Source organism: Pleurodeles waltl, chromosome 3_1 (assembly GCF_031143425.1).
Source record: "Pleurodeles waltl isolate 20211129_DDA chromosome 3_1, aPleWal1.hap1.20221129, whole genome shotgun sequence".
Taxonomy (NCBI): domain Eukaryota; kingdom Metazoa; phylum Chordata; class Amphibia; order Caudata; family Salamandridae; genus Pleurodeles; species Pleurodeles waltl.
This window is the reverse complement of record NC_090440.1, coordinates 1,459,315,606-1,459,328,049: the sequence shown is the minus strand read 5'-3', so window position 1 is coordinate 1,459,328,049 and position 12,444 is coordinate 1,459,315,606. Positions and strand designations below refer to the sequence as shown.

The window sequence follows — 12,444 nt, the reverse complement described above, 5'->3', positions numbered from 1 at the left end:
CTCCTTTTCACTCAGCACAGCGTAGCACGGTGTCTTGCTGTGTTGCATTGCATGAATATATGATAAATCTGGCCCTGTATTTCTTATATAGTGTACTCTCCGCTGCAGGCGTAACAACATAAGAAGAACATTCACAGATAGTCCACTATAAACAGGAAAATTGGGGGGGGCTCAGATATTTTCTATATAAAATGAAAGAGGGTTAATTTTAAAGATCTTTGGACAAACCAATCCAAAGACAAGGAGCTGGCACATGGAAGGCATGGACATTTATTCACCTTCACTGAACAAAGCGACACATAAAACAATTTTGTCTTTAAAAAAGAAAAATGGATGACAATGTCCCCAGACAGGCAGACGAGATTAATGTGTAAAATGTTACATTGTGGTAGTTAAAAGGCATTGAGTAACAGACCCTCTAACATTTCACACTATCTAAAATGTTTTATAGTAAATCTGCTTATGTGAGCAACACGTGATACTGGGGTAGAGACCCCTTTCACCGCTCGCCAACTCCATGCAGAGCACCCGTGGAGGGGTACTTGGCAATGAACCAGGATAGTGGATCATCAACAAAATGAAGTTTCCTATTGATGTAATCACATTTCCACAGACAAAAAATCTGCTCCATTAATAACGAGCGATTCTTTTTGTATGGCACACACTATGAGCTATTATTTTTTAGATACACAAGTCAGTTTTAGAGCTGGTAGAAATTGCCGTATTAGGGGTATTGAACAATGTGGTCTCATTTACAAACACATGGCATGGGGCAGCGCCGAAAGCCTTTTAGCTGTGCTGGTCTATGCCAAAGCCGAAGGGCAGGAATGCACAGTTTTACGTGATACGATGCATTCCTGTCCTTTTAGCAGGCACAGGCACAGAAATTGCTCCCGAGTGCCAACGCAGACACCCTTGCACCCTAGTACAAGGGTGTCTGCGTTGTTTGTAGGATTGTTTTTGTGCAGGAAAAGACACCTTCCTGCACAAAAACAATCAAGGGAGACGTTTTCCTCTTACTGTGTGTGTCCCCAGGGGAGGTGGACAGTTTTGACGCATTCCCAGATTTACAGATTCTTGTATGTCTGGGAATGTGTAAAAAATCATGGGCGTTGGGAAAACCCACCACAATGACCATGGAACTCTTCCTTGACGTAGAGTAAGGCAACATAGCGCTTTGCACTGCCTTGCCTTACCCCATATCTCTGAGGCCATGCAAAGCCTCACAGGGTGGCTTTGCGTCGCCTCATAGATATGATTGAGAGCCCTGCGCCACCAGAGCGTGACAAAAACTGACATCCCCACGGCGCAGGCCTCTTGGAAATGAGGCCCTGCATTTCCAGATGAGGCTTGTGTGACAACAAAGAGCCTCGCTTTTAACTGTGAATCTGCATCGAACTGCAACACGTTCAGCAAGATTTGGCAGAAAAAATGTACTAGCCAGATTTAAACTGGAAAAGGAGAGAAAAGAGGCAAAGAAGGAAAAGTAAGCATTGTTTAATTTGAGTATTGCTGTGTTCGAACGCTTCAAATCATAGCTCAACAATTTATTTTCTGGGTGAATTATAGTTTCACGAGCAATGTGTTGTATGGGTGACAAATTCAACATCTTTGTGAAATTTCATGCAAAAAAATTGTGGGAGATTTTTTTCTACAAAATCGTTTCAACTGAAGAACTATTCTGCAGGTTTTTCCTCACAAACTCGACTTTTTATGTGATTTTGAACAATCTATTGTGTTTAAATGTTGCAAGTTTCATGAAGTTGGCATAAATAGAAAACAAGTTTACAAAATTGGCAAGATTTTGCACATGCCTAACTTATTTCTTTTTGTAGGGAAATCTGCACTTGTTAATTTCTCATCCTGATTACTGCGTTTTGTTTCCCATAAATCCAATTTGCTACCAAATCTAAGGTTCCTTCTTGTTTGCCTCATCTTTCAGGGCTCAAGGGCGATCCTGGACATCCAGGTAAAGCTGGACCCAAGGGAGATCCAGGTGAGGCACAAGGAAATTGTTAAAAAAAACTATCCTGTTTAATTAACAACGAAAAAGTACAGTAACTCAATCATAAAAGTAGAAATGTATGTAAGAGAAAATATTTAGTCATTTGCAATGAATCAGTTAGGAAAAATTGCTAAAAACAAATTTGTCATTAAAGGATTTGTCATTGTTACCTAGTGACGGGTCACACATCAATTTGAAGGACCCTCTGAGTGACCGAGGAGGACTTTGGTTTTACCCCACCCGCCCTTAGCCCTCATTTTCGTAATTTGAGGCAGCGGTTGCCGGTGGAGGTCACCCGCGCTCATATTTGGGGACCTTCACTTATTTTTCCTGATCGGACATTTACCAAGAATGAGAGGGGGGAAATGCACAAAAGCAGGCGAGAAGGATGAAAAACCGTCACCAACGGAGGAATAAAAAAAACTGCAAGAGTGATATAAAGGGATAGATAGTGTCTGTCAGGAATGAAAGAGGCCCGAGGTGGATTCATAACCAGGCAGCCTTGGTATTTGTCACACTGAAATTTAATAGTGTCTGTCAGGCTTTCAAGCATTCTTTGAGCATCGGCACTCTTTATTTTATAAATTTAGCACCGTAAGCATCGAGGTATCCCATGAAGATACTGCTTCACCTGATTACAGGTTTTAACAGGTGTGGCAATTGTGGGAGAGAGAGCAGATAATATTTCGAACTCCAGGCGAATTATACAGAGCAACCACTGCGAACAGGTCAAGTCCGGAAGCAAGTCACAAGACCCGCAACCACGGCGAACAGGTCACGTCCGGAAGACCCAGAACCACTGTAAACATGCTAGCCCCAATAGGCAAGCATCGGTGCAGTGGCAGCAGTGCAGTGACAGTGTGATGCAGCGCGGTGATGGCAGATCCCTTTCACGACCCCTTGCGACCCTGCTTGCCGCTGCCCCGTTACCCCCACACCTCCCGCATGGCAGCGGCAGCGAGGCCCCTACCCACCGCCAGCAGCCCGTCTTGAGGGGGTGCAAAGGCAGCTGGGCAGGAGATAAGAAATCAAGGACAAACAGGTACCTTGTACCGCACTGCAGCACCCCACACACGCAGCCACGCCAACACAAGTGCAACAGCCGTAGACGGCTGCCACTGATAGTGCGCATTGGTCCCCCACAGAAATGGCCCAGCTAGGACTGGGTGCGGCTGGTGGGGGCTTCCTGTGAGACCCGCTTGCCATCAGTTCCTCTTTGCATAAACAGCAGCCAGAAATTGGCCAGTAGTCAGGCATTCAGCCTCAACAGCAATGCCAACAAGCCACAGGCAGCAGGGCAGACCACGGAAGACAATGGCACAGACTTGTTTGCATGGCAAGAAGGAGGGCAGGTTTGATTGAAAGATTTGATTGAAGGTCCACAAGTGCCCCCACCTCCCACCTGGGAACATCTCCTGCCCCCCTGTGCAGTTCCAGCAAGATCAGCCACATGCTTGCCTGGACAAGACACCTGTGTTGTGAGTGATCTATAGGAAAAAACAGTCACTGCAATAAGGACTCAGAGCGGATCTATCCTACAGTGAGCGCAGCTATATTTTACATGGACAGAAGCTCTTGCCAGCAACTGTCACATTATTCTCCTCAACGAGTGAGGAAGAAGGAGTAAGGAGTAATTCAAAGACAATTGGAACCACCCAGTTGGGTCAAAGATACACAAAGCTGCGCAAAGTAGTACATGGGGTGCATGGGGAGAGCAGGAGCGTATGAGAACCTGCAGCTCCCTCCTTCTGATGGCACCCCACAGGGTGCAGAACCTATTGAGACAAGAGAAGGGGGGCCCCAAACAATCAGGGTGGGCGTGCAGAAGAGGGAAAGGTGAAGCGTTCCTCCAGGCCCCCAACAACGACACAAGCAGCACCTCTGGGGACAAGAGTCGATGCAGATAAAGGAGTCAAAGGAGCTCACCTATGGAGATCACAAATTGACATAAGGGGAAGGTCGAAAGGTGTACACAGGGTGCAAAGGCATCAACAAGTACTTTACACCACTGGGAAAAATTGTCAGTCATAAAACCCCCCCTGAAGGGACAGTTCCGAGATAACAGCCCAACTGGAGATTTTTTAGTGACAGTGCAATTACCTTTGGCACTTCTTGGGAGGATGCTCCGCCAAGTAAAGCAGCACAAGAATCTATAGCGGGACTGTCTGCACCAAATGCACTAAGTGCAACACCAGGTCCAAAATTCCAATATAATCTAACGGAGCATGTGATCAAACCGCAGGAGTGGTAAGCCCCCCTATCTCCAATCATAGTGATAAAGGACAGAGGCAAGACACCCGAAGACTTCATTTCTAAGGGCCATCGCACAGAAGTAAGCCTTGAAGGAAGCTTGGTAAAGCTGACCTTAGAATCACCAATCTCAAAGAAGAATATGACCAGCCTCCACTAGGAGGCCTCTCTCACACAGGAAGATTTAGAAGAGGTCTTCAACAAAGAAGAAAAGGAGCAGAGCTCAGTGGAAGGGGGCGCTTATCCAACACCTACAGAAATAAGTGTCAATCAGTCCTTTACTAACAGGTCTCAGGCATTCGATTCATCACAGAACTGCAGTCTAACGGACACAAAGAATGCCCAGCTTTAGACAGGATGGAATGCCCTAAACAAAACTCTAACAGCCATAACTAATGCAACGATTTTCAATACAGACAAATTGGACATTCAAATTCAAATCCTGCAAAGTTTGGTGACCACTACCATGGCAATTGACAACAAGTTGGACAGGTTAAATGAGCTCATTAGAAGAGCACAAGCGCAAGTGGAGGCCGACAGGGAGCTGGCTATCCAGACTTATTGCTGTCATTGTAGCCCAATTCTGGACAAACTGCAAGAATTGCTGTCAATAATGTCCACAATAGTGACAGATCTAGAATATGAGTCGGAACAGGGCTCAAATAAAGAGCTCAAAACAGTGGAAGTACCCTTCATAATTGTCTGTCTTTGAAAAACAAAAAAACGCTTAAGGAAAATGCATAATAAAACAGTTATGGGTCAGGAAAAGAAAGACCTACACCTCCCCAGATACAGCAATAACAGCCCACAGAGAGGGAACTATAAGGAAAAGTGCAGGAAAAAAGAAGACAACAAGCCTCCTGCCCAACCGGCAGACACTGAAACTCAGTCCACACCAGGTCAGCTGCCAACCTCACATCGGGGAATCAATCTTCAAAGGTAGCAAGAAGAGGGAGGAACAGAGTCAGCTGAATGCAGGAACCTGGGGGCCCCTGGTTTGTTAACAGCAATATGATAACCCAAAGGATCACGACAAAAATCCTCAAGTTCTGAAATCTACCCGCGGAGGCACTAGCCAAAATAACAAGAGAGGTGAAGTCCTCTGAGAGCTGTTTCCAACTGGATCAATATGAGACATCCATCCAGGCAACCCTCCTAGGGAAGGTCCCTGACGGTACAAGTGTGCAGTCTGGTGACCTCACCCACGTGGGGTCCCTACCTTGGGCCCCAAGACCAATGCGGCCCTACCCAAACCCTCCAGCTAGTCAGTTTGGTGTGTACACTATGAAACAGGTGCCCTTTCTGGCAGAGCAAGAAGTATTCACAGACCCCACAATCACATCAGCTCTTCATACCACAAACGGTCATGAGCAAGCAGATAAACACTCGCTGCCCTTAAAAGTATGGGTGCTTACACCCTAATTTTGCACCTGACATATAAATCCCAGGGTCCCTGGGATATCCTCAACCGAGGAAATCTCATGTGAATCTGCCTTGCAACCCAAGGCTTGGAACAAATAAGCAGTAAAGACCTCGGATTTGTAGCTTTCTTAGCATCAGGAAAGTGCGATGTAAGCAAGTGCACTGAAGTTTGTTTCAGGGGCAGAGAAATTGTGAAGTTACTGTTGTTGAAGTCAGAAGTATTCGAAGACTGGGGCATAGAGCCAAAGGAAGTTAACAGAGTAAAATACCCATCCTTTCTCTTCCCCCAAAGAAAACCAAAAAAGGGACGTCGTCTCGACAACTAACTCCTGGGCAGGCACCAAGAGAACAGTTCTTCAATGTTCAAAGGGAGCATCCCTCTCCTTCATAATGAGGCCACAAAAGTTCTCAATCTCCATCGTACAGGGCCAGCCTAGGACAAGATATTGCCAGTAAGTGGGCTTTGCAAAACGAGGAAGCTAGCAGGTACAAACTCACCCTTCGATCCTGACATACCCCCTCTTTACCAAGATGGAGTCAGAACTAGCAATGTCAAAGAAAACCGAACCTTAGGACGTCTGTCCATATGCAAGCTGGTTAAAACAAGGTAATATCCTGGAATATTGTGAGGGCCAGCAAAATTGCTAAAGATCTTAGTTTGTAATCCTTTTTGAGGGACTTTGACACCATCTGCCTACAAACAAACCTGAAAAGAAACTGAAAATCTGTTAGCTGGATTCCAGAAATTCCAAAGGAAAGCGACTGCCAAGCACAAATTATGGAAATAACGAACAACAATCATTATGCAGCTCTGCTACAGAAGATAGAAGAACAGACCTCTGGAAGCCATCTACATTGCATAAGATAGTTCAGTCTGTTCATGGAGAAATACGAAGCATGGAAAGCCAACATATTTTCCAACTAAGTGATCCATGCGGATATATTCACTAAGTGGGAGGCAATGTTGTCAGCATTAATGAACCGGCTAGATCCCAATCAATGGCCAAGTGCCAGTCTTCCACCAAGCAAAAAACAATGGTTCACGTTGGCCTTAAGGCAACAAGGACAACAGCTTAACAACATCAGCCAGACCCCTAAAGAGACAACAGCTGGACAATAGCCACCTGTGTGCCTTTCATGATCTAAGAAAGAAATACAAGAAGGCTGTATGTGAAACAAAGCAGGCCCACATAGACCAGGAATGGATCAAAATTGTGGAGGCAACTAAAGATAAGAACAGCCGGCCCTTGTGGTCAATTGTGAATCAACTGGAGCGTGGGACCACCAGGATCCAAAGTAATGTGGTGCTGAAGGAGAAGTGGATCGAGCACATCTCGAAGCTCTGCTTCTGTAAGGATGCAGCGGAATTAATTTCTAACTCTTGCTGCGAGTTGAACCCATTGTCCTTTTGAAATACGAAATGTTGGGGGACAAATTCAACACTGCAGACAGAGTGGTGCTCCCAGTCCAACTGGCCTCCCTGCAGGCATTCTAAAACACAACCCTATCTTTTGGTCTGGCCAACTCTGCGATATGTTTAACACCTATGTCTTGGAAAACAAAATTCTGGATTTCTGGAAAGGGGCAATTTTTCAACCAATCTACAAGAACTGCCTCTATGGAACCCAGACAGCTATCGACTGATTGCAACGCACGACATTGACTCAAAAAATTTTGCGGGCCTTTTGCTAGAAGTACTAAAGGAATGGGCAACCAAGCTCAAAATAATACCCCTGAATCAAATTGGCTTCCGACCCTCATCAAATACCTCGGACAATCAAACAGCACTAACCATGTTAGCTGAAAAATACACAAACAACAAATTGGCCTTGTACACCTGCTTTGTGGACTTATCCAAAGTTTTTGATTCAGTAGAACGGCACAGGTTGTGGAGGAAGCTAGTGATCCTCAATTTCCCGCCAGAACTGTGATAACTGGGCAAGGGTGAAGATAAGCGGTGATGGAAGAATGACTGCTAAAATCCAGATAGATAGAGGTGTCAAGCAAGGTTTGCATGCTGGCTCCGATGCTTTTCAATCTATACTTGGCAGACTTGTGCACAAAATTGAACGCCGCTAGCTCCCGTCCTCCCAAACTGGGTAATCAGCCATTAACATAATTATTATATGCAGACGATATCGTCCTATTGAATCTCTCAGGCACAGGCCTGCAAAAGTTCTAAACAGCTTTGCTGAGTACTGCAGGAAAAATGAGCTGATGGTAAATTTGGAAAAAAACAAGGTAGTTATCTTTGGCAATCGGGTAATTAAGAAAAAGCAATGGCTCTGTGGGGATCAGCCAGTGGGCAGAAGTAGCAGCTATAAATACCTCGGTTTCTGGCTGCAGGAGCCATGGTCGCATTGCCTGCACCTAAGCACCTTGAAAGCAAGAATGGTGTCCCAAATTGTATCGGTACAAGCCCTGTCAACAAAACTGCAAAGTCCTACCTGGAGTCCACTCCTCATGGTGATTAAGGCAAAGTTTTTCCCTTCCCTGGCATAAGGGCTGGAAACATTTCCCAGCAAGTTTCACCACTTCATGAATATCGCCCACAGCAAAGTGTTTTGCCTTCTCTTCCGACTTCCACACAGTGCCTCACCCAAATAAATCAGGCGGGTATTCGGACTACAAGACCAAGCAGCGCTCCTCAAATATGCCTCTCTTCGAAGACAGGCGCAACCGAACACACTAGTGGGCAAATTTATGAAAAGTGGCACATCATGCTATGATGCGCCACTTTGCTTGCGCCCCATTGCACCCCCCTAACGCCACCATGTGTGAGCCGTATTTATGATACGGCATACCATGGCGCACATTAGGTAACTAGCAGCATAAATTTTGACGCTAGTTTGGCGCTTTGAAGGATTAGCACCAAAAATATTGATGTTACTCAAGCAAAGTGACAGGAGGCCTGTTGAAAACAATGGGAGCCTCACTGTAACACCTGCCTTAGGCAGGCATTAAAAATTATGCTAGAAATGGCGCAGTGGAATCTCATAGATTCCACTGCGCCATTTGTCTGGACCTCCTAACGCTGGAACTCCCCCCTTGCCTACATTATGCCTGGCGCAGGCATAATGTGGCTCAAGGGTTTACAAAGTGGCTCAATGTGTGCATTGCCCCACTTTGCAAATATGGAGCTGCGTTTTTGCCAACCTAACACCATAGTAGAATAAAAAAATGATGTTAAAGTGGCGCAAGGTGGTGCTAGGGCCTTCTTAAATCTGGACCTTTAAGTGCTGATTTGGGAAGAAATAGGTATGAACTTGCTGGAAGTCACAAACTCATGGGCAAAGAGAATCACCTCGGCAGTAAAGCATTTGCAGGCAGAAGAACTATGGCAAATGTCCGTACCGCATAAACTCCTCAAGCAATTATTAAATAAACAAATCAAGCGACTTTCGTGGAGCAATGATAAAGACAAGTTTTGAATGTGATCACATTCATGGATGACAATTAACAAATAAGACTCCAATAGCGCAGCCATATATGACAGAAATATTGAAAAAGACTCTAAACACAAAGGTGCCCCACACCAGACTCGGACTACTGCTTTTATTGGATGCAGCTCTAAAATGGCGCACACCCCAAACAGCGGGAGATGCAGGCTTTGTGCTTATCACCAGGAAGACTTCTTACATATTCTTTGTTTATGCCCTGCACTCTCCCCTTGGCAGAAGCTATATCTCAAAAATATCTTCAACTCTAATGGTATTAGATAGTACTGGCAGGCAATCCTATTTTGTCTTAAAGGATTGACACCTCAATATATGGCATGCTTGGCCAAATTCGTCTTAAAAGATGAACATCTCTTAAAGCATGTGTCAAACAACCAAGAAAGTTGACCAAGCTATCACCCCGTGTTCAAATTAAACACTGCTAGCCCCTATTGTTTGAAGAATGGACACAGCCCTTCCTCTTAACTATACTATTTTCAGCTAGTCTCCAGACCGGGCAAACTATATTTTAATCAGCAATTTATATGAGTAACCAACACAGCACCTTTCTAGATACTGTCTATAAGTTGTCCCCCGAGTTGGCACAAAAGACACCTGTGGCTCGATGCGGATTTCATGTTTTAGTACTTCCATTGGGTGTCCACACATCATTACGGGTTTACTGGGTGTTAGCTTGAAATATGGCTTTTATTTGGCTGTTTTAGGTGCTTCTTGGACGACAGTGTTCCTTTACATGGTGATTGCAATGATTTTTATTAATTGTGCAAATAAAGTATTCATTCATTCATGTGAACTCCAGCCCTGTCTCTTCAACCGCGCCCCCCTCGGCAAGTCACCAGACACCTTGTAATGAGACCCTGACTACTTTACCTGCTTCTATAAGGCTAAAGATCAGGTGCAAATAGTTGGAGGTAGACGCTGTGTCGCAAATAGGAGAACACTCGGGTACACAGCAGAACATGGAGATAGATAAAGACAGTCACATAGAGCCATCACCAGAGAATAGGACAGAAAGACTCAAACATGTACTTTTTCTTTATTTTATTATTTCTGTATACCACATACCACCATTACACCAGGTCTACTCCCTTTTTTTTCACAGGAAGGGGTTGGTACATCAAGAGATTGTGCAGTAGTGCACAAACATTTCCAGTCTGCATGAGAGCAAGTTAAGGGGGCATTTCACCCTGCCGTGAAGTTTTGTACCAAGTGGAGATGAAGGGCTTATGGATGGAGCCAAATGTATGCAGACCTCTTCCCCCAAACATATGTATCTCACCTGGTGCATTGACAGTTTGCTATTAGAGGCTTACCTTGGGTCTCTGGTGAGTTGGTATAATGAAAGCAGTTTGTTCAAATGATACTCGGCCCATCCATACAGTACTTTCTGCACTAACACACAAAAGGTGATCGGAAGAATGCTTGCATTTTCTCTAACCAGTGGCAATCACTCGGGGTAGCATCTCAACACATCTTTCATTTGCTCACCATGCCACCAAGCTATATGCAAATCAGTCGACCCGCTCCTCCTGGGAACAGTACAGCCTGTACTGCCAGGCTATGTCCTGGAGTCATTCTGCTAGCTGAGAGGGGCTTTGGAGGTGTTTCAGGCAAAATAGTCTGCCCAGTGGAGAGCCCAGCTGTAGTTCTGATGAAGGAACTGCCCAAAAAGAAGCATATTGAACAAGATAACCAGCGACAACGACCACATTGTGGTGTCTTGTGGAGGAGTAGAGCTGCTCGTGCTTGTGGTGAGTCCTGCATCCCTGTCCTTGAATGAACATCCCTGTTTGCTCCTTCTGGCTTTGAGATGGTCCTCAGCCCCATACCAGGCATGAGGGTGATTGTCATGTCTACAAGCTTCAACTGCAAGACTCCTTGTGGATGCTGTTTGTGGATCACCTCTTAAAAAAATAATGTAATATGCAGTTTCTACTAATTCAAGCCCTTGTGATGTCAACATTGAATTATGCATTAAACTTTCAGTAATGGGGGCATGCAGAAATAAATGAAAACTCAACCTGCCTAGCATCTGAAAGCTAAATAATACCAATAGAAAGCTTGTTTGGTTCAAAGTGGAGAGTATTTTAATTTTCTGACTATGCCCTGGCATACAGTAAATACAGAAAGGTGAGGTAGCCAGACAGAAGTTTAAAGAGAAGAGGAAACAGGAGTAGGCATTTAGAGAAAAGCATGAACGTAATTGGGAGGGTTTTAGACCGGGATAGAGAGGTAGAGGTGATAGGGAAATGAATATAGAGAGGGCAAGAAGGGTGGGGTACACAAAGGTGGGGTAGAGAGAGGGTAAGATGAGTTGTAGGAGGAGAGCTTTTTAAGAGGTAGATGCATGGACATGTAGAGCTTCAGAGGTAGTTATTTTGAGAAATATAGAACTAGATAAGAGACTTTAGATATATATGTATACATACACACACAAACAGGTCAGGTAAAATGATTGGTGAAGCAGAGAGAAAGGTGGATAGTGCTGAAGAGCAGAATGACAGATATGTAAAGAAAAAGGATGAAGTTGAAATACAAATTGAGTTAGAAAAAAAGAGGTGAGGTTGAACTAGAGAGTCTGAGGTACAGAGAGTTTTCATACAGATATATATATATAGAGAGAGAGAGAGAGTGTTAAATGCAGGGGGGTTAAAACAGTGAGTTGAAATATAGGGAGGAGGTGCAAAGAGAGGATAGAGAAAAATAAGCTAAGAAAGAGAAATAAAGGCATTGAGAAATTAATAGGGTTGAGAAACAGGTGTATGGTAGAATGAAGTGAGATAGAAAAAGGGGTGGAAAGGTGAGGAAGTAAACACAATGTGAGGTAGCGTGGGAGTTTAGGTGTGAGAGAGAAAAAGGTGGGAGAAGAAAGATAAAATAGTGGGAGAGAAGTGAGATAGAGAGATGTGAAGTAGAGAGAGGGCTGAAAGAGAAGTAGAGAGAGGTGACACAGAGAGACTAAGAGACAGATAGAGAAGTGAGGTAAAGAGAGAAATGATGTTGAAAGTTAGGTGATGTAGATGGAGAAAACATGCAGGGAGATGAGAGGGAAACAGAGCAGCGACATTCAGTGAGAAGGGTGAGGTAAGTGAGAGGTGATAGTGCAGGTTAAAATGTAGATGCAGGCCCAATGATTGGCAGATAGAAGTAGCGTTCGTTATAAGGAGTAGCAAGGAATTGACCAGAGAGAAACATATTGAGAGAGAGGTGAAGTAAGGTAAACGTAGGTGAGGTAGAGAGAGCTCAGAATGAGAGATGGGGGTAGGGGCACAGAAAGACAGAATTAGGTAGAGCCATGTAGAGGCAATG

The 12,444-nt window shown here is 44.6% G+C and overlaps 1 protein-coding gene across 1 annotated transcript in view; it reads left to right on the top strand.

The window, feature by feature from the left end:
* The window catches only part of LOC138285299 (ficolin-3-like), a 151,506-nt gene that overhangs the window by 23,203 nt on the left and 115,859 nt on the right, over positions 1-12,444 (top strand). The window contains exon 3 of the mRNA XM_069225042.1: positions 1,943-1,996. Within this exon, the coding sequence (XP_069081143.1) occupies positions 1,943-1,996 (54 nt within the window). The remainder of the gene's footprint in view (positions 1-1,942; positions 1,997-12,444) is intronic.